The sequence below is a fragment of the Xiphophorus maculatus genome, chromosome 17, assembly GCF_002775205.1.
Source record: "Xiphophorus maculatus strain JP 163 A chromosome 17, X_maculatus-5.0-male, whole genome shotgun sequence".
NCBI classification, from domain to species: domain Eukaryota; kingdom Metazoa; phylum Chordata; class Actinopteri; order Cyprinodontiformes; family Poeciliidae; genus Xiphophorus; species Xiphophorus maculatus.
Genome location: NC_036459.1, coordinates 928,595 through 949,677, shown reverse-complemented (window position 1 = coordinate 949,677; position 21,083 = coordinate 928,595). Strand labels below are relative to the sequence as shown.

Below are 21,083 nucleotides of genomic sequence, written 5' to 3'. Positions count from 1 at the left end.
TTTAAGATAATGTTGACATTTTTAAAATATTTATTTTCATACAAACTTCTGTAACATCACATTTCTGAGCAAAGAAACAAATTTCTTTCTGCAATGTGCTTAAAGTAGAAAACTGTTCTTAATAAACAATAAAAAATAAAGTGCATGTAAAATAGAATTAGGCATAGCTTATCTCTTGAAAGTCTAATATAAATAAAAATGCATTTCAATAACATCTGTGCATATTAGTGCAGATTTAAACACAAATCATAGGGTTGTATTCAACTGAATTGCACTGAAAAAGTTTAGTGCTTGTAAACATTCTTAGCTTTTGAACATGTAGTGATTAACCTCTAATTTTTGAACGTATCTTGAACTGAACTATAGTGCTGTAGCCAGAAATAAAGAATTGTACTGTAACAGTACAGTTCTTCATTTCTGGTTACAGACTAAGTGGGCACGTGGAGATTCTTGTTCAGAAAAAGCAGCTGATCCACATGCTCAGCCTTCAATGCACTTCTCTGGGCTGTGACTATGTCACCTGCTGTGGAAAGGATCCTTTCAGCAGGTACACTACTGCCTGGGATGCAAAGGTACCTTTTAGCTTGGCATGACAACAAAGTATGACTTCCATGAAGGGGCCTGGTCTGAAGCACATTTGACACCAATTCCCACTCGTTCGATATGAATGAGAAGTGATGGTTAGTAGGGGTCGGTCGCTCTCGAGGTCCAGCCATCACACGTCAGAGCAACTCTTTCGGCCGACTTTAACGACTCCAAAACGGCTGTCTACACCTCTGTATACAGTGACGGCACAGCGACTTCTGTCATGTATTTACTGTTGGTATTGCGTAGCGTGGTTCGAGTATCTTTAGCGTATTCTTAAAACCCTTGTTTTCAACAACACTGTACGGTCGCAGGTCCTTGCAAATAAACACGGCTACAGACTTTGTGATTTTTTGTGCGCGGGCAGAGCTTGGCGGAAGTTTAGAGATGAATGATTTGTTGATTTGTGTCTGTTTGGAGTCAACAGGTTGTGCTTCGGGTTTTTGTAGCGCATCTGCGTGGTATCTGGTTAAGTGGTTGTGCAGGTTTGTCGTGTTACTGCAGTACTTTAATTCTCTCTGGCACAGCTTACATACCACCTTGCTTTTGTCGACTTCTTGAATTCTAGATTTAGATGGGAAATCAAAATGAGCCCAAACATCTGACTTAAAAGTTGACGGAGTTAGCTTTCTACAGCTGCTCGCCATGACTGTTGTTAGCGCTCAGGTGCTCAGCACAGTAACCAAACTCGCAGCGCCCCCAACGTGTCAGGAGGTGAATCGATTCTGAGGAGCCACCTAATTGATTATGAATTTTGCGTGAAATTATTGCGATGCATCGATTCTTCAATTATTTTACCCACCCCTAGTAGTAACGATGACTGAACCCCTTCATGACCAGCATCTTTAACACTTACTAGAGCAATCTGCTGCTGTTTATAACAGATTGTTAAACCTGCTTTACTTTTAGGAGCCACCAGATGACGCAACATGACCTTTCTAGGCAGACATTGATACAGAAGTTTATTTATTATTTACTGGTTCCTCTGCATCGTAACCTAAAATAATCACAAACATGAAGCTGAATCTTTCTAAAGCAAATCAGGAAGAGCCCAGATTTATTAATCCCAGGCGACACGCTCCTTCCTCCACCCTTTTTAGCATGAAAACATGCGACTGGCTCTCATCCATCAGTTTCCTGGAGGAAACGACCCACAGCTGATTTACGGCTCATTAACTTTCCACTCGTCCTCACGCCGCCTCAGGAAATCACCGCCGCTCCCCACAGAGGACTCGGCCCTCCTGCCGCCGGGGCACCGAGTCAGACACGTTTGGTTCCATTCGCAGGGAAACGCGACGCCTGAGAGAAGTTTTCCCTTCTTCAAATTAAACTAGGTGTCAAACGTTTGTGCTGATAAAGTTTTATCATTTTAAAGCTGACAAATATTTCCAGAGGTCAAAGGTCAACCCACCAGTCCACATTGACATAGTCATATGAAATATGGCGTCAATCAAAATTTTGTTTGTTTCGTTATAATTTTTAAGATTTAAAAGTTTCCACCTTCATTAACTAAAACAAAATTGATATTTCATGTAATAAAGCAAGAACACATTCTCAAAGATCAATAAAATCTAATGAACATTTACTTTCTGTAAACAATTATTCTTTCATCTTCCAGTTTTTAGTAGAAAGAGAAAAACAATAAATCATGAAAAGAGAAATTATTGATTGAGTTTTAACTTATGTGAATGATTGATTGATTGATTGATTGATTGATTGATTGATTGATTGATTGATTGATTGATTGAGTGATTGATTGATTATTGCAACAGGCCTGGTTGAATGAGACACAAATTTTATTAGATTTTTAACACATCTGGAAACTTTAATAACACAGTTCACCTTCACGGCTTCGCAGATTTCTTTGTGCAATTTTCTTTTTTATAGTGCATTGTGTTCTGCGTCCTGATTGGCTAAACAGTCTCCGCACTTCTTCTCTACCTGTGTGCCAATAACGTTACGGTATTTAAATATACATAATACAGGTTGGCAAATTTTGGCAAATATTTTTGCCCAGAAGAAAAAGAGCAACAACAACTACCGATAACTTTGTTGTTCTCTCAAAAAAACTCACCTGCACCTCAGGCTTCAGGAGAAAAAGCCAGTAGAGATCAGAGTCAGGCTGCAGCGTCAGTCAGAGGATCAGAGAAATACAAGTCACAATTTGTCCTACTGTACTTCATATTGATGATTAAAATCATTATTTTACTGTAGTTATTTGTAAGAAAGCGTTCTGTTTATAAAAAAATGCTTAGGCCTGAAAACAGGCTTTGTTCTTTGGTTTCAATGTAGAGTATTTAATTATGCTGTATAATAATTGTAAAAAAATAAAGGTAACTGCTTCACGGATTTGGCCTATCGGGTTCTTTTAGGAACGCAACGCCGCGAAAAACGAGGGTTCACTGCATCTTCAGATTTTTTACAGCGGCACAAACATTTAGCACCAGTTCTGTTTGATTTGAAGACGTGGCGGTTTGTAAAAACAGAATCTGTTTATCGGACAGTTTGCTCTGGTTTCCAGCTTCCACACTGCAAAAACACTAAATCTTACCAAGTAATTTTAGTTTAATTTCTAGTGCAAACATCTTTGTACACTTGAAACAAGAAAACTAACTATCAAGTTACTTTTCAGCTAAATACAGGAGCTTATTTTAAATAAGTGATTCCTTAATATTTAATTCCTTAAATATAAGTTCACTGGCAGATTATTTCACTTCTAACATGGAAAAATATCTTGGAATTAATAATCAGTATTAATGATTTATTTTAACAAGTCTCTATATTTTGCTGAAACTTGGTTGTATGTTTTGCTGCATTTTGAGTGAACTCTAAAATAAAAATCCTTGGTAACATTGTGAGTTTTTGCAGTGCAGAAATCCTAAATGTGTTTGTGGATTTTTGGTGAATCAGCATTTCTCTAAAAGCTGCTGATTCGCTCGCTGCATTAATTGGAGCAAACATGCATCGACTCTCTGGCTGCGTCAAGTTTCCATCTTAGTCGGTCTGAACTCCTCCGTCTCTCTCCTCCCTGCCGGCCGTCGCTCATCAGAGCAGAAACTCATTTCCAGTCTGAGCGGCTGCCGTTTAGCACTAACTGAACTCTGCCGCTCCTGCAGCTTTAAGGCGTGTTCTGCATGCAGACTCTGCTGGAGTTCGTCCAGCCAGATGGTCGCAGGTTCACCTCAGCAGAACGTGCCGACATGCTGAGCGAGGATCTCTGGGCTCGATTATCATTCCTGGCAGATGCCAGATGCTCTGTTTACTCCGCCGTCGGCCTGCAGCGCTGCAGCCGCTTTTCTCCCGACTCTAACCACTTATTTTCTCATCACAAACCATCCGAGCTGCAGCAGTAGAAGCATGTTAGCTACTGTGAGCTGGATTATAACACAACAGAGATCAGATAAAGACTAACAGTTTCACATCCGAGTCTGAAAAATCAGGCCAATATTCATTAACTAGAGGCACAGAAATAAAATTATCTTATAAAGAATCAGAATTTATATTCCTGGGAATTATGAATAGATAAAAAAAATCCTCAAAATTTGATTTTAAAATGTGTTAAAGTTGTAGCTGAGTTAACCTAATCCTGATCAAATTAAGTTACAAAAACCTATTTTTGTTCCAATATAAACTGATGGAATTTGATGATTTAAACAGAATCTCTAAACAGTTTGAATTTTAAAAACTGGTTTCTGAATTGAATCAATAGAAAGTGAAAGATTTGCATTTTTATCAGAAACAGTTTCATGTTTTTTTATTTATTTCAGCTCCAAACTCGTTATGAACTGAAAAGTGCAGCAGATCAGAGAAGAGATGAGAGTAAATGTGTTAACATTAAGTCTGAAACGATGAAGTGCATTAATCATAGTTAGAATTGTTATTTAGTGATTGATGAATCGTTTACTGGAGTAAAAAGTCAACTTGCTGAAGAAAAAAACAAGACAGAGCAGAAATAAAGTCAGAAATGTAAAAAAATATATATATATAAATTGTCATTAACCAGTTATTCCAAACAATAAATCCCAGATAAAAATGTTTGAGCTGCACCCTGTTCCAGAATGATTGAACTAAAGGAATGCTGTCATCACGTTTTACTCACTTCCCATTTAAAAAAGGGGCTGAATTATTTGTTTATTTGCGTCTTTTATTGTATTTCTAATATTGTATAAAATATGTTTAAGTGGTTAAATGAAAATTCTGCAGACTGGGAAGTTTTTTCTTTTAATCGTTCGATGATGTCATAGTTAATATTAGATCAATTTTACTTGTTTTATTCTTTCTAGACTTTGTCTTAAATTAGGAGGATTTTATTTTTTAAATACGGATTGGGTTTGTTTTAGGTCTGAAGTTGCTTCCAGCTGAAAGACATTTAGTTTTCCTCCTGCAGCTCGTCAGGAGGATCTATAAGGGCGTTCCTCTGCAGCTCCGAGGGCAGGTGTGGTGCCTGCTGCTCGACATCCCCAGAATAAAAGAGGAGAAGAAAGACTTCTACGAGGTAAAGGCTCGACTTTTTGTTTCTGTTCTGCTACAAACTCATTAGAAAGTTTAACTGCAGAGATTGATGCGTCGCTGCAGGGAGGACTGAACTCGTGGAAATAACCGATTTCATTTTCTCTGGTCTGCAGCAACAAACAACCAGAAGTTTTGTTTGTAGGAAGTCATGAGAGGAGCACAGTGAACGTTTTGGAGCAGATGCAAAGCATTTAAACAATTTAAAATCAAATTTTACTTGTGCAACAATTAACTAAGCATAGTAGTTAGAGTTTTTCTGAGAATGGATTTGTAAATCATTGATTCTCCAAAAAGTAAAAAGGGTTTTGTACATTTTTTGAGGAAAAAGGTCTCAGAAAATCAAGATTTTTGTGTCTTTTCAGATCAAATTTTGCTGTATTCAGCCGTAGGCCTGTCACAAAATCACCAACAAATCAATGAACCCTTTAAGTCCTAGACACAGCAACCGGTGATCCAGCCAAATCTGCACTACCGTAATTCTACCACACTTTGTGCCGTCTGAAAAATTCCAGCGGTTTCTGAAAGGGGAGACATTCCAGCCAATCTTGGGTTATTACGGTAATTTCACCATGTTTAAATTACCGTAATTATTTAATTAAACCAGATCTTGGTGCACAAAACTGCTTTTGAGTAAAAGTCACTAAACGGATTGTTTCTGTTTAAAATTAAGCCGAAAAAACTGTAAAAATTGTAGTTATAAAAATATTGCATCAAACGTTTTCTATTACAAAATCATTTTAATTTTTTTGTAATAATTTTGCCTTAATTAAAAGCAAAACATGCAATGTAATTTTTGAATTGTGCCATACTTTTGACCTCCCTGAAGATTCATGGGTTAGAATGGCCTAGTCAAAGTCTGAATGAGAATCTTTGGCTTTGAAAGCTGAACATCAGTCTACTCTAGATGATTGAATTTATTGGAGCCAAACCCTAAAAACACCTACAGAGGAACGAAGTTCTAAAAATGACTGAGTATAAAAGCATGCCGCACTTTTCAGTACAACATGAAAAGCCGTATCAGCTGATCTGCTTTGATTAAAGCTCCTGTTGTCAGAAGCAGCGTCTTTTTGTTCCTGATTCCACAGTGTGAGTAATAATCTCATTATGTCCACAGTGGGAGACACAAAGCTCGTCTTTCAGGACTTTTTCAGGTCATGAAAGACAGACGGCCTTTAATAAGAGCAGATTCTGGCTGTTCACATCCTCTGCTTCTATGGCAACAGCAGACGGTCCACTTCAAGCATCGGCCCTGCTGCTGCTTAAAGACACAGAGCAGGGAGAAGGCCTCTGCTAGCTTAACCTGCAGGTTTCTTCTCCTGCTGTGCAGAAGCTGAAGTCCCGGGCCAGAGCGCTGTCCCCCGACGTCCGGCAGATCGACCTGGACGTGAACAGAACCTACCGGGACCACATCATGTTCATGAACCGCTACGACGTCAAGTAAGAGCCGCCACCCGACTCAGCAGAGAGGAGGAGCAACTAGTTACATTTACGAGACTAACGTCTTTTGAAAAAAATATATTTTTGCTATGCTGTACTTTTTACTTTTACTTGAGTTATTTTATTTTGAAGTATCTATATTCTGAAAAATTCACCAGACACTCACCTCCAGTATTGTTAAAGTTTCATAAGTTTTTTATCGAAAGAAATACATTTTGGAAATTTTTCTTTTCCCTGATTTTGTTATTTTTTGTTACGTATATGAATTATTGTAATTTTGGTCCTTAAAATACCAAAATTTGTAACGTTATAAAACGTATTTAAATCATGATTGTGTTTGGTTTCAGGCAGCAGGCGCTCTTCCATGTCCTCACAGCTTACTCCATGTACAACACGGTGAGTCCTTCACCATCAAGGACCAACCAACTTCAGAGGCCTAAAAGGGAAATTACTGACGATTCTAAGTTTAACTTGTTACAAAATAGTTTCATGTGTAAAAATTGTTTGCAGTAGCTACTTTTTCAACAGGTTAGATCCAGAGTTCCTAAACTTTTCCATGAAGTGGTCCCTCAAAAAAACGCTAAAGACACATCAGCTTTTAGTTCGCTATTCAATAATTAATTCAAAATAAATGTTGCCTCATAATGTATGATTTTATATGGCCATGAGTTCTGTAGCGCAGAATATATTGTGACTTTATTCATCACTTTTTCCTCTTGATTATCAGAAAATACGTAACATCTTCTATTAATCACATTAAATGTAAATTTATTCCCACAGTTTTTAAGCTTTTTCTAAGCAGTTCCTCTGGTCTTTTTTTATTTCTTACTTGATGAATTTGACAGGCAGCCAATCAGAAAAAACACCTATATTAATTATTCAAACTGAAATTTTATGGAAAAAACTTGGAAATTTCTGAGAGTGAAAAGTTGATAAATTTGTGAGAAATAAATTAAGAAATGTTGAGATTAAAAAATTTTCAAGAAAAAAAGGTCAAAATTTTTTGACCAATGAAACTCGGAAATTTTCATTCATTTTGTTGCGATCTGGACTCGGACCTCCTCAGATTGTTCCTGTATTCAGCGGTTTCATGTCGCTCTGCAGGAGGTCGGGTACTGCCAGGGCATGAGCCAGATCACGGCTCTGCTGCTCATCTACATGAACGAGGAAGACGCTTTCTGGGCTCTGGTCAAACTACTGTCGGGGCAGAAGCACGCCATGCACGGTAAAAACTGTTAAAGTTGTTTATTTTAAGTTTATAATGTTAGAACGGCGACTAATGAACCGGTTAGTGAGGATTCATAAAGCACAGCCAGCAGGGGTGGAAACAATTAAACCGACTCCAGCTGAAATAACTTCACATAAATGCAGAAAGTTCACTGGATCTCTGGAGGCTGAGGGACTTCTCAGATGTTTCCAACTGTGATCAAAGATGCTGAGCTGCTAATTTATTGACATGTTTGTTATAAAACACGGCCTGCTGTGTCTCGGCCCTCAGGGTTCTTCATCCCTGGCTTCCCCAAGCTGATGCGCTACCAGGAGCACCACGACCGGATCCTGAAGAAGATGATGCCCAAACTGAAGCAGCATTTGGTGAGACACACGGCAGCTCCATAACAACCAGAGATGGTTAACCCATCAGCGCTCTGAACTGGTTTTACTGGTCCTGCAGGACAACCAGGAGGTTTTCACCAGCCTGTACACCATGAAGTGGTTCTTCCAGTGCTTCCTGGACAGAGTGAGTCCAGCTCCTCAGAATATAACCTCCTCTTTCTGCTACTTCTTCCCCATTACTAGTCTAGATGGATCTTTATCTCCAAGTACTGCACTTAAAGCAGCAGCATTTAACTTGTATAAAAACAATATTTTTCACATGTTTGTTGAAATTGACACCAAGTCATGACAGTTTGGTATGAACAACATTTAGCTCCTCTGTCTTCTCCCAGCGCTAACTGGAAACAACCAATCAGAGCCAGGAGGCGGGGCTTAGCACCTCCGGCTTGTGATAAAGTTCTTGAAATAAATGTATTTTTATTATCCAATTCATTTAATGGGTTTGCACATACATGGGGCAATCTAGTAATATAATAAAAAGGATAATCAGTTGCTTTTAGAAAACTTCAGATTCTAAAAGCTGGCTTCCAACCATCTTTATTTAAAAGTAATAATGTTAATGTTCAGATGCATTAAAGCTGCAGCTTTATTACCTTAAGAGCCTTTTACATTTAATCTATCAACCTATACCGAATCATAAAAATATAACTGCATGTGTTATGGGTGAATAATTGGCTGGAAACAACTGCATTAATTTAGTTTATTAGTTGCTGCATGAAGTTATTCTGTCATGTTTATTTACTGCAGCTGAATATTTAACTTCTTTTACTTAAGATTGATAAATTATCATCATTATGATCTTCTAATGAAGCTCTGATGATGTTTTAATTATAGTTTGTTATTTTTGCATACAAGTTTTCTTTTATTCATTCATCAGTGATGTTCTGCTAAAGATTGCTTTCATAATTAAGTCAGACGCCTCATTAACAGGAACAGAAGGAATCAATCTTCTTCCTGCTCTTAATTATAACCAGCAGCAACAGAAAAGAGAAAACTTATTATAGTTTATAAAGTTCTGGATGATTGAATATTGGTTCTGGTTTTGCTCTAAACAGTCACCAGTACAGATGAGAATCTTTAAATGTCTAATCAATTCGACTCAGAAACCAGTTTTTCTATTCAAACTGTCTAAAGATTCTGTTTAAATTATGACTGACGAGAGGAAAAGAGATTAAAGCATCAAAATCCATCATTTTACGTTTAATCAGAATTAGGTTTAAAATTCTGTAACTTAAATTACCAGTATTAGCTTAGCAGCCTGACTTTTGGCATCGATTCCTGCAGCAGCGACTTGACAGAAACACTGAGTTCCTTTAAATCTAGAAAAGCTCACCTGTTCAGTTGCTTTTGAACCATAATACATTTAACATTGATCAACATATTTGATGCGTATTGATGATTTTAACGACGGTATGGACAAAATGCAATATTGTTACTGGTTCCACAACTGAATGATGTGTTTATGAGGTAAAGTTGATCTGCCTTGTTACTGAAAAGTGTTATACAAATAAACTCGACTGATTATCTGAAGTGCATTTATATTAAATCTTGAATAATCACAACGTTCTCATGCTATACGGTGTCAGAGTCGACCTTCTACGGCAATGGGATATGAAGTACATTTACAAATAGGTTCTGATTGATTCTGTATAGAATCAAAGTTTTTCTGCTCCTCTGGTCGTCAGACAGAAACCTCTGATGTCTGGTTGTGTTTGTGTTCAGACTCCCTTCACTCTGACTCTCCGGATCTGGGACATCTACATCCTCGAGGGGGAGCGAGTGCTGCCCGCCATGTCCTACACCATCCTCAAACTGCACAAAAGTGAGTCCGCTAGCAACCCAAAGCTAACAGCTGGTGTGTGAACATGCTAACTCAGGTGTGTGTGTGTGGCTGTAGAGCACCTGTTGAAGCTGTCCATGGAGGAGCTGGTGGAGTTCCTGCAGGTCACGTTAGCCAAAGATTTCTTCCTGGAGGACGACTTTGTGATCGAGCAGCTGCAGGCGTCCATGACGGAGCTGCGGCGAGCCAAGCTGGACTTCCCACCGCCAGGTACTGTAAACAACAATCAGACACGCTGGTTACCGGGTTTCCTGCTGTCTTAGCGTAGCAGTAGAGTGTTTCTTCCAGTTTCCTCGTTAATCTACTTCTCTTCCTCTCCTCCTAAACAATGTTAGCCAACAACAACAAAAGTGTGGCTGTGAGTGGCGGCCATATTCCCTCCTACAACAGTAACCGGTGGGCTATCCTGACTGGTCTTTCTTGTCCATGTCTCTATCCATCCGTCCCACAGTTCGTCCTGTCTGTCCAACAACACCTGGGTTCTTCCCTTCACAAACCTTTTCCCTCCAACATTGTGTTTTTTATTGTGGTGTTCATGTGGAAGCTCGCTTTTTTTGTCCTTTTTGATCCTCGTGTTGTACCTCAACTGTGAAGCTGTTGGTAATGTCTCCCTCTGGTGGAAAATTTACGGTACTGAAAACAAAAACAACTATTTAGGCTACAGAACTGAAGCAAAAATGACCAGACATGTTGCTAGTAGTGCTGTAGCTAAATTAGTTTAGTAATCGATTATTCTGACAATCAGATTAAAAGTTGGCACATTTATTGCACAAAATGCAATAATGTGGCATTTTTAGTAACTTTCAACTGGATGACTAACAATGCCATTTGAGGAGTTTGGAGAAAAACAGACAAAAGTGTTTTTATCTTAAATGCAGTTTTGGCTGCCATTTGCTTTTTTTTTTTTTTTTAAAGCAAATGGCATTTTCTGTCTGTAGACTCCAGTTAATGATTAATTGATTACTGAGCTAGTTGGTGATTAATTCAATAAATTTTTAATTAATTGTTCTGACTGGCTCCAAATAAAGTATAAATAATAAAGGATTAGTTCCTAATTAACTTAATTATCTTTGAACACGGTCGCTTTAATTTTAGTCGAACTAATAAATCCAGGTAAAAACTGAAACATCACACTCCTGGTTATAAAAAAAGCTAAAGATAAACATTAATGTTCGTAACTTTATAAAAGTTTTGTTACCAATTCTGCAAATAATCACCCAAGACACTTGCATTGTATCCTCAAGCACAAATTACTGCATTATTAGACGTTTTACGGTATTTTAATCAAACAGAAATGGTTAACTATGAAATCGGAACTATGAAGTACACTAATGTTTCCGTAAACAAATTTACAGAAAAAGTCTAAGAATAATATAGTGTTGCTATAAAATCATTAAAATCCATTGCAACGTTTAAATGTTAAATTTGCTTCTGAGTGTGAAGTATTTGCTTGTTATTTCTTCTTCTGCTGTCATTTAGGGCAGCATCTCTGGTGAGTGTGACAGATGGAAACTTCACCGCAGTTCATCCAAATGTGCTGCTAAATTAAGTCAAACAACTTTATTGAATTACCCAAATCAATCAATAGTAGATTCATCATCTTCTTCTCTTCCAGCATTTCCCTTCAGGTGTCGCCACGGCCCATCATCTGTCTCCATTTAGTCCTCTTTCACCCATAAATCTCCTGTTTGTTCCCCTCAAAAACCTTCTACTGATATAATCTCTCCTCTCAACATCTCAGTCTGGCCTCTCTGATTTTATCTCCCATCCCTTTGCCATGAGCTCTCCATCATTCCTGATCCTGCCCATCCTCGTCTTTCCCAAAGAAAACCTCAACATCTCAAGCTTTGCAGCCTCCATCCTGCTTCCAGCTCTAAACCAATCATCACTGGTCTTTGGACTGTTTTCTACACCTTTCATCACACTTGACACTTTCTCCATCCATCCCAACGTTTGCACTCTCGTCTTCCAGACTCTGTTTTACTCTGGACCTTGTGCCCGTCTCATTTACTCACATGCCTTCTGTCTTGTAGCCACGGTTCATATCTCAGTATCATCTGCAAACATCATAATCCATCCCATCAGCCCCTCTATCACTAAAGGAAACAATCCCTGAAGCAGTCCCAGCTCTTTCACTCCTACAGCACACCTCACCGCTGTCTCACAGCTCTCATTCTCTGTCCCACCCCAGACCTCCTTGGCATCTTTTGTATTTTTTCTATAAATCTACAAAAACACAATGCAAGTCCCTTTGCCTTCTCTGTATTCTGCTTACAATGATCTAAAAGCAATGAACACTACTGTCATATTTTCACCAAAAATATTCTGTACAGCATTTCAAATACATACAAATTAATAAAACATGTACCTGTTATAAAGTAATTTACTATTTATCTTTGACCAGTTTAAATAAAGTATTTCAGGTTAAATGAATGAAACCTAGTGGAAGCAGAACAACATGGGAGCATAAATAATCTCTTCAATGAGAGAAACCTGAGTTCCTTTCCTGGATAACTGGAACACCAATACATCCTAACATGCTCTTTTCAGCATATATTAATATTTTATGTAGGTAGTACTTTCATAAAGAGCTGGTTGTACAGAACCAATCCTGGTGAAGTGGGTCGCTGCTGCTACTGTTTCATGTATGGAGTAAAATTTTCAGAGGCCACTCAGCGAAGTGGAATCCCCTAAATGGAAATTAAAACATATTTCTGATGTTATTTTTGTCTTCTGCTGTGAATTTGTTTAAGTCTCGTCTTGAATGTAATGCTCCTTCATTTTTACCTCGATGGCAGTGTTGTTGCATGAACTCATGACCCCGTTGTGACGTCACTACGCAGTGTGTTCAACCATCACTGTTCATTCAGGTTCCTGATGGAGGAATAATGTGAATCTGTTGTTCTTATGTTGCAGCTAATGAGGATGAGTTTCCTAAGAAGCCGTTGGGGCAGCTTCCTCCAGAGGTTGCAGAGCCGCAGATGAATCACGTGGGCAACGGTCAGAGCCACACGGAGCCAGCCGAGCCTCCAAGAGACTCCAGTCCGGTACCGGGACGCCAGCAGGACAGTCGGCCCCCGAGCCGGGCACGCAGGGACTCACTGGAGAAACCGTCCCGCCATCACAGGGCGGAGAAATGGGATGCCCACCCCAGGAGATCCAACGAGCTTCTGGACGAGCAACTAAAGCAGTCCGCCTCCACCACACCAGAGAGAGGAACCACTCCGTCATCAGCCCCCACCCCAACGCCCAGCCGCAGTCCTCAGAACCACGCCACCGCCAACCACAACTCCAACGCAGCCTCCAGTTCCCGTCAAATCATTGGCCCCCGCTGGGTCAAACCCTCCGAGACAAAGCTGGAAGCGGCCAAAGCCGCCGCAGCGCGAGAGACGCAGCAGAGCCGAGGGGCATCACCGGCTCCATCCAGCCCCAACGACGGCATTTATGCTCAACGACGACCCCGACCCAAAGTGTTCATCACTGGCTCTGATCGGGGCTCCAATGCCTCCCAGTATGACAACGTACCAGGACTGTCAGAGCAGGATTTTGAGATTCTGGAGCTTGAGAAGCCTCCATCCAGAATGAGGGCCCCTCATAATGAGACTCCCTTTATCGTACCAACACCACACCAGGCCAGCAACGTCGTCTCGGCCTCAACAGGCCCCAGGATGACTAAGCATCACCACCCCTCTCAGTTTCCACACAACAGTCCCCCAGGGTTACCTGCCGGCTACTCCGGGGCTCGGAGTCTGTACAACACCCCACTTCAACAGCCCTCTCCAGGAAGAACTACAACCGAAGTTCCCATCCTCCACCCAGGCTACAGTGTGAGCCTGGACCACCGAGGGGAGGACAAACTTTACAGAGACCCCAGATTTAATTCCCCCTCCAGCACGTCGTATAGGGAACTAGTGTACGCCACCACCCAGCGGCGGCCCAGCAACCTTTCTCCTGAGAAGTCGCTACAAAATAACTCGTTCGCCACCTACCGCAGGCAGCCAGAGTCCACCCGAAACCTTCAGAGCAGCTCCACTCCAATCTACCTGCAGCAACTAACGTCAACCACACAAATGCAAACTTCCCTGGACTACAGATTCGAGGGAAATCCCCACTTCATGCCAGGAGGCAGGCCTCAGCCAATCGTAGATGGCTTCCAGTGGGAGCCAGACGATGAGCGCCCTCCTCAGTCCCCCGGTGGAATGCAACGTTCGCCCAGCTTCCAGCAAGCCCAAATGTCTCCAGTTCATGAGTTCACCTTCCCCCCCAACCCAGACATTCTCCCTCACTACAGGACACAGTTCCAGGAGCAGCGGCAACAGCACCCCCAGCTGTTTGGTGGACCACACTACAGGCACGCATCAGAGGCTTTTGCCATGCAGGAGTCGATGCTGCTGTGATGTTAGGATAAAAGAAGAGGTGTAGTCACGGACACTGTGGTTAAGACGAGCAGAACTCGGTTCTGTTCCTGCTCTGTTGTTCTTTACATGTGAAGAAAACGCTGGAAGACACACCAGCCTCTGACATTTCTACTGATCGCTTTAAAAAACTGAAGATTTTATTTTATTTTTGGATGTAAATCATGAACAGAGGTTACAATATACATATATACATATATATCTTTTAGAGTCTGATGATGTACAGTGGATTTTTGTGTTAATCTTGAGAGTAAAACTGATTTTTTTAAAATCTCTTACATCCAGGTATTTAAATCTGAGATTAATTCCCTCTGTTTGCTTCAGGATGATTTTATTAAGGACCAGGGAGCAGAACTGATCGAGTTCATTTCAATCATGGTGCAAACAGCAGGTTATGTTTGGTTTTTAGTGAGTCTTTGTTACAGTTCAGTAGTAATTTTCAATCATAATTAATGTTTAACGCATTTCTCTAATTAAAAAACCAGTTGTTTGTTTTTACACTTCAACCATAAATACTAAATTACATTAGGGCTATATAATAATAATATATAATTGAGTAACTAAACTGTTAGCATTAGGCACTCATTTTGGTTGCTCTAACAGCTACAGCGTCTGGATCAGGATGGAAACTTGTTTCAGATTAATTTCCAACCTTATGTTTTGTTCATGCCTGCTACCTTTTGACTACTGGACCGTGATCTAGAACACACTACATGTACCATGAACGTCATGCATTTCAACTATGAACTGACCACATTCCATTTTTTATTGTTCATTCTCTGGTGTAGATGCTTTTAAACAGCATTAAGCTGATTCTCATTGCAATTTCTAAGTTATATTTGCATTTTGTGAAACAGTTAAACAGCAGTTTCTTCTCACACTTTGTTTAATAAAAGCAGGTGGTGAAATTGACTCTTTGAATGTGTTTGTGCTTTAAATCTTACTTAAACTCTGTAGTTTATTCCTTAAAGAAAACCTGATTATTTGGGATTATTTGATTATTGTTTTAATGCCAGCTACTTTCTTAAATACATAATACAAAATACGGAAATATTCTTCACAAAAGATTGATTCGGTAATTTACAACCTTTTAAAACAATATATAATAGCCTGGATTAGGCATGTGGAAACATTTACATGCCCTACAATACAGAAAACCCAATAATAATTACATTTATTGAGCCTCGGTTATAAAATCTTTTAAAGTATTGTTAAAAACTTCTGAACAGTAAGAAGTTTGACCCAAGTCAGCCAGTTCAAAGGCAACGCTAAATACTGAAAAGTATGTAAACTTCTGATCTTAAAGGCATTAATAACTAAATCTCTAACAGATTATTTTACTCATTATTGGGGCATTTACCAATAATGTAGAAAGTAGAAATATTTGTGTGATTCTGATCTGAAACAATACAATTTTGATCTGATTTAACTTCAGACGGGAAGGAAAACTTGTAAACTTCAGCCAAAACGTTCTGGCATAATATTCCAACAGTTTAATGTGCATTTAATCAGCTTGTTATATTAGCGTTACTCAATAATGATGAGAAGGCTAAAAAAACTAAACTATAAAATTCAACAATAAGGAGCAGAAAACTATTTCTGCATTTACTAAGTGTTTAAGTTATAAATATATTTCTGCTTTAGAAATGAAGTTGTGTAAATATGTAACAGGTGAGGTTTCTCTTACCTGTAGTAGAAAAATGTTTTATCACCGTCAGCTGGTTGGAAAGTTCAACAAATCCTCACAAATGGTGGAAGGATTGCAGTCGGCCTCCAGCTGATTGTGAGTCTTTCAGGAACATTTTCAAACACTGAAACCAATAAAACAAAAGAAAACAACATCAACTGATGTGAAATCACAAAGTTTACTCCGTCTTGGGCAGATTCGTACAACTAACAGCATCATAACTTAATATGAAAATATTGGCGGAATTCAGTTGTTCAATGTTAATATCTGCTTACATAGCGATGTGTCCCACTGATGCCAACATTTTTATTCCGATTCCTTTTTAAAATCACTAAAATTAGTTTCATTAAAACCTGAGTGGATTTTAGCTTGCGCCACTCAAAGAACTTCTTTAATATCCAACAAGCTCAATATTCAAGTTTTAAGAGTTTTAGGTCAGCTAGAGTTTTAACTAGCCCGATCTCAAGGTTGTCTAGAGATGCTAACTGGAGCGGAATAGCCATTTGGCCGAACCAGATGCTAACCTTAGCCTTGACAAAAACAAAACACCACTTCATAACTGCCAGCTTCATAACAACCAATAACAGCAAGATAAAAGCGTTCTAAACCAAACCTGCTAAACAGTCAAAAGTTAAGAACAACTGACAACCAAAGAATATCTTAGATGAAAACGAATAAACAAAGCTAGTATGGATGCTAACGGTCGGACATCCGTTAGCTTAACATTTTAATCACATTTTAATCTACAAACTGAAAACCTTTACATGTTAAAAGGTTAACGTAACACTTACCAGCTTTTAACAAGACTCTGAACTTGTTATATTTTTCATTCTGCAAGTTAAGTTTTTCTCTGGCTGATAACTTTTTTGTTTGGTACAGGTGTAGTAAGACTCAAGATGGCAACCGGAAGTGACATAAACTTCCTCTACAAGTATTGTTTTTTCTTTCTCGGTATTTTTTTTACATACTTTTAATTTATATAACTATACAAATAACACATTTTGTTTCTATTTACTTATTCATTAATTAAATGTATCATCATTTACTTATTTACAGAAAGATAATTATTTTCAGGTTCTTGGACTTTCACTTGGTAACATTGACTTAATATTGTTAAATGTTTACTTCACCCCTCCATTTTAATTTTTTTTTAAATTAAGTTCTTGCAAGAAATTGAAATGATCAAAAATGCACAAATCACAATCCATATATTTAATAACGACAGTAGGAAAATGTCGTTGCTAAAAAAAATGTATTCTGAATTACAGTATAACTTACAATACTTACAGGAACAGCTGCATAAAATTGCACAGACACACCAGAAACAAATATTACAATTATAAATTAAATATATTAAAGCATAAGCATACTACAGTTATGTCATATAAAGTTCTGATTATGCCACTGATTAGTGTCACAACATTCAGCAGCCCTCAGGCTTTTGTGATTTTTGCAATCAGAAAACTCCTGCTACCAAACTTTTACTGATTATTCTGCTGTTAAACATTACGGAAGTTTTTATTTATTTTCATCATGAATCAAACTTTGATAGTACAGAAAACCGTCAAATCAAGATAAACTATGATTTGTCTTTCAAGTAGCAATATGAATGTAAAACTTCTACAAAAGCATCAATAGTGGGTTGTTTCTGCAGCTCTTAAGGCACAAAATGGTTCTGAAGTTCAGTCTGGGCAAAACAGATGTAATGTTTGGGTGAAATTAACAAATATTTAAACTTAGCTCTTTATCATGCTGCAAATTGCTCCAATAGGTAATTTCAATTAGTGACCAAAGATCACTCTATACTAATAAAGATGTTTACTAAGACATAACCTCTCCCAGAGTGGGTCAGTCATGAACTTTCTCAGGTTTATGGCTCCACACAGGTTTGCGTTTCTCTAAGAAGGCCTGGATCCCCTCCTGTCCATCTCTCAGAGCCAGGTTGTCCACCATCACCTTGGAGGCAGTGGCATATGCTGCGTCTCTGCCTTGAGCCATTTGTCTATAAAAGAACCAGAAACACAAGAAATAAATGCAATCTTTTGTGTCAGGTATTCACTGCAAACCATTAATAATAGCGTACCTTTGGAATGTGGCCTTGCCAAGAGCTACAACAGGTCGACTGGACTGACACACTCGCTGGGCGATGGCTAATGTCTCCTCCTCCAACCGCTCCTCTGGCACCACCTTGCTAATCAGGCCATGCAACAGGGCATCATGGGCTGAGATAGGAGATCCTGTCAGCAGCATCTCCATGGCAACCTGTTTACAAAAACAACGTGATAAGAGTTCGATAGAGGACTTTAATGACTGTGGGTGATTTTCTGTTGACCAACAAAATAGCAGAAAGAAAGGTGCTCAAGGTTCTCACCATTACTATACCAAGTAAATATTTTAAGTAGCACAAATAATTTAAAATATGACATTTTAAATTATTTCCCCAATACTACTTTGATTCTTGAGTTATAAATGCATAACATTCATTGTGAATAAACAGCCACCAGGTGGCGCATGTATCAGGTGAAAAAAATGTGTCATCAGCTACACCAGGAAAATGTTGCCAGGTCCAGTAAGAACTTCTGGGATAAATCCTAAACCTGCTGAATACCTCAAAAGTGAAACAAAACCACTTTTATCTCAGCAGAATCCCTTCAGTTCGTACCGTAATAAAAGTTTTGAAAAGTGTCGGTACCTTTCTTGGCACCGCTCTGCCCACGGCCACCGCCGGCGTCGAGCAGAACAGACCCACGTTGACGCCCGGAGTGGCAAAGGTGGATTTCTCGGTCGCAACTGCAATGTCACAACTGGCAACCAGCTGGCAACCGGCTGCCGTGGCAACGCCGTTCACCATGGCGATCACTGGAATAGGGAGGTCTTGTATCAGAGTCATCACCTAAAACACAAAAATTACCAACAGCTGAGGTTATGAACACCTGAAGCCTTGTTCCATGCCTATACTAAACTCCAATCCAACAGGTATTTTATGTCAGAAATGTTTAAAATAAGAGAAATATTGACATTTTCAGTGCTTGCTTATCTGATGTAAGGATTTATTTCCCAACTGGAACATGTTTTGACTCTTCAGCTGGAGTTTCAGTCCCATCCCAGACACAAACTGACCTCTGAGCAGGTTTGAAACACCTTGGTGTGGTATTCTCGGCCCTGCGTGGACGTCAGCTCCTTCAGGTCGTGTCCCGACGAGAACACCGGACCTTTGGCTGAAACAAGCAGCGCAAACGTAGGACCAACTGCTTCCTGTCTCTAATATGAACGAGTAATTACAAACAGACCTGATATGATGATGACTCTGAGATCTTCGCCGTCAACGTCAGTCAGGATGTTTTCTCGGAGGGTTTCCAGCATGGACAAGGACAGAGCGTTCCTCTTCTTAGGGTTGTTTAAAATGATCCTCCTGGTAGGAATGTAGCTTTTTAACACATTAGAAAATATTTTAAAGAATATTTGTCACAATAATATTCTCTTAAACTGATACTTTTTTATTGTTCTCATACCACCATGTGTGTACCGTACATTTAGTCAACTTTAATTTACTTTATTTTATAAATTATTGACAATTGTTTCTGGACATTGTTCACTATTTGAAATGTTTCTTCCTGAGGTTCTTAATTTATTACTGTATTTTAGTCTTACAATTAAGTTTTTTATTACTTTGTGACAGTTTGTGTTATGTTTAGTTTGTTTATATCCAGAAAATGTTATAGTTACAAATGAACCTTTAAAAATAATAAACAGTCGGCTCTTTGCTTTCCTTTTTTATCGACTGTCAGCAGCAGCCGTTGGATCAACGATCAGTTCACACTACCCAACTGGGTTCAGAGTCATGTTTGCTTAACTGGCTGAAGTCGGGTTGATTCTCCTCTCACACAACTGATGCAAACTTTCCCAGGCTGGGAATCGGGGTAAAATTGGGTCAAACTTGTCATGTCCAAGTCGAAGTCCAATTCGGATTGGACTTTATTGAGATAAATATGCATTCTTATGCATATAACTGGGTCTATTTTCCTTGTAGAAACTAAACAAAGTAAATTTAATTTAAATGTGTTTAATCGGGAATGAGGTACAGAGGCCTGCAGGTGGATGGCAGCAGATTCAGGGCCAATTTCTTTCAGAGGTTGTCATGGTGATAAACTACTCTGCAGCCACTTCAGCGTAATATTGTATTTTTACTGTTTATGTCTACTCATTACAGATACCATTATGTATTGAAATATTTCAACATGTTTTTAGTTTTAAATACAAATTAAAATTTTACATTGCTACATTAAGATTGTCTGAACCCAAGACATTTATATTGATCCAACCCTGACAATTAAAACTAAAACGGGAATTTATTATTCCAGTTTTTGTAATTTTGTATAAACTCGAAAAAAAGTAATTTATGTAATTTAATTTTTTTGAGGATATTGAGGTTTTTCTAATGCATAATAAATTTCGAACCTGGAAATCTCTGTTACTTCTACTGAAGTAAAAGTAAGCTGTTCACACCAATAATAAAGCTAAATGTCTTGATTTACTACAACAAGGCGATAATGACCGCGTAATATTTCAGCCGAATTTCCACTGAGACCCATTAAGATGTTCTGGTTCAGTTTGTGGACCACAGAAAGCATCTCCCTTTACTGAATCCTCAGTTTCTCCTTAAATGATCTGTTTCTACATGAGGGTTCGGGTTGGTGAAGCGACCTGTTTTTAATGGCAGCACCTGATTCCGTGCTTCTGTTCCCTCAGAGTCAGCGGTTCCGGTTCCGACTGGGAGTAACACCGAGAAGCGGACAGCAGCGGTATCCTCCTGCTGACCTGAAACACAGAAACGCCTCCACACAACAAACTGCGAGCCATTTCACAACCTTCTTTCCACTACTTCCGGCTTATGACGTCAGGAATGACATGCGCTGTCCGTGGTCAAACAAACCCGGTCTGCGCATGTACAGAAACCAGAAATTGACAGAAAAAAACATAAAAACAGGAGAAG

General features: G+C 39.0%; 2 protein-coding genes across 3 annotated transcripts; one reads left to right on the top strand and one right to left on the bottom strand.

The window, feature by feature from the left end:
* Positions 1 to 1,230: 1,230 nt before the first annotated feature.
* LOC102235681 (USP6 N-terminal-like protein) lies at positions 1,231 to 15,315 on the top strand. Its single transcript, XM_023350609.1, has 11 exons — positions 1,231 to 1,299; positions 3,726 to 3,934; positions 4,921 to 5,080; positions 6,425 to 6,534; positions 6,882 to 6,930; positions 7,639 to 7,759; positions 8,033 to 8,127; positions 8,207 to 8,272; positions 9,871 to 9,970; positions 10,046 to 10,198; positions 12,905 to 15,315. The coding sequence occupies exons 1-11, from the start codon at positions 1,231 to 1,233 to the stop codon at positions 14,383 to 14,385; spliced, it is 2,613 nt and encodes an 870-aa protein (XP_023206377.1). The 3' UTR covers positions 14,386 to 15,315.
* On the bottom strand, positions 10,117 to 21,036 carry echdc3 (enoyl-CoA hydratase domain containing 3). 2 transcript variants are annotated; one of them, XR_002754242.1, is made up of 8 exons: positions 20,814 to 21,036; positions 19,381 to 19,502; positions 19,211 to 19,308; positions 18,783 to 18,983; positions 18,174 to 18,352; positions 17,924 to 18,092; positions 16,091 to 16,214; positions 10,117 to 10,201 (listed from the first exon to the last, which is right to left on the bottom strand). XR_002754242.1 is itself a non-coding variant. In XM_005811204.3 (6 exons), the coding sequence occupies exons 1-6, from the start codon at positions 20,948 to 20,950 to the stop codon at positions 17,939 to 17,941; spliced, it is 891 nt and encodes a 296-aa protein (XP_005811261.1). In that variant the 5' UTR covers positions 20,951 to 21,036; the 3' UTR covers positions 17,326 to 17,938. The 2 variants fall into 2 exon arrangements, 1 of the variants encoding a protein (XP_005811261.1); XM_005811204.3 differs by lacking the exons at positions 10,117 to 10,201; positions 16,091 to 16,214 and having other exon boundaries at positions 17,326 to 18,092.
* Between the last annotated feature and the right edge of the window lie 47 nt (positions 21,037 to 21,083).

Excerpts from the sequence above, each read along its gene's own strand:
- LOC102235681 (XM_023350609.1), top strand. The coding sequence starts at position 1,231 with ATGACTGTTGTTAGCGCTCAGGTGCTCAGCACAGTAACCAAACTCGCA. Across the intron at positions 6,931-7,638 it reads CTTACTCCATGTACAACACG|GAGGTCGGGTACTGCCAGGG; the intron begins GTGAGTCCTTCA and ends GTCGCTCTGCAG. Across the intron at positions 8,273-9,870 it reads TCCAGTGCTTCCTGGACAGA|ACTCCCTTCACTCTGACTCT; the intron begins GTGAGTCCAGCT and ends GTTTGTGTTCAG.
- echdc3 (XM_005811204.3), bottom strand. The coding sequence starts at position 20,950 with ATGGCTCGCAGTTTGTTGTGTGGAGGCGTTTCTGTGTTTCAGGTCAGC. Across the intron at positions 18,984-19,210 it reads TGTTTCAAACCTGCTCAGAG|GTGATGACTCTGATACAAGA; the intron begins GTCAGTTTGTGT and ends TTTGTGTTTTAG. Across the intron at positions 18,353-18,782 it reads GCAGAGCGGTGCCAAGAAAG|GTTGCCATGGAGATGCTGCT; the intron begins GTACCGACACTT and ends TTTTGTAAACAG.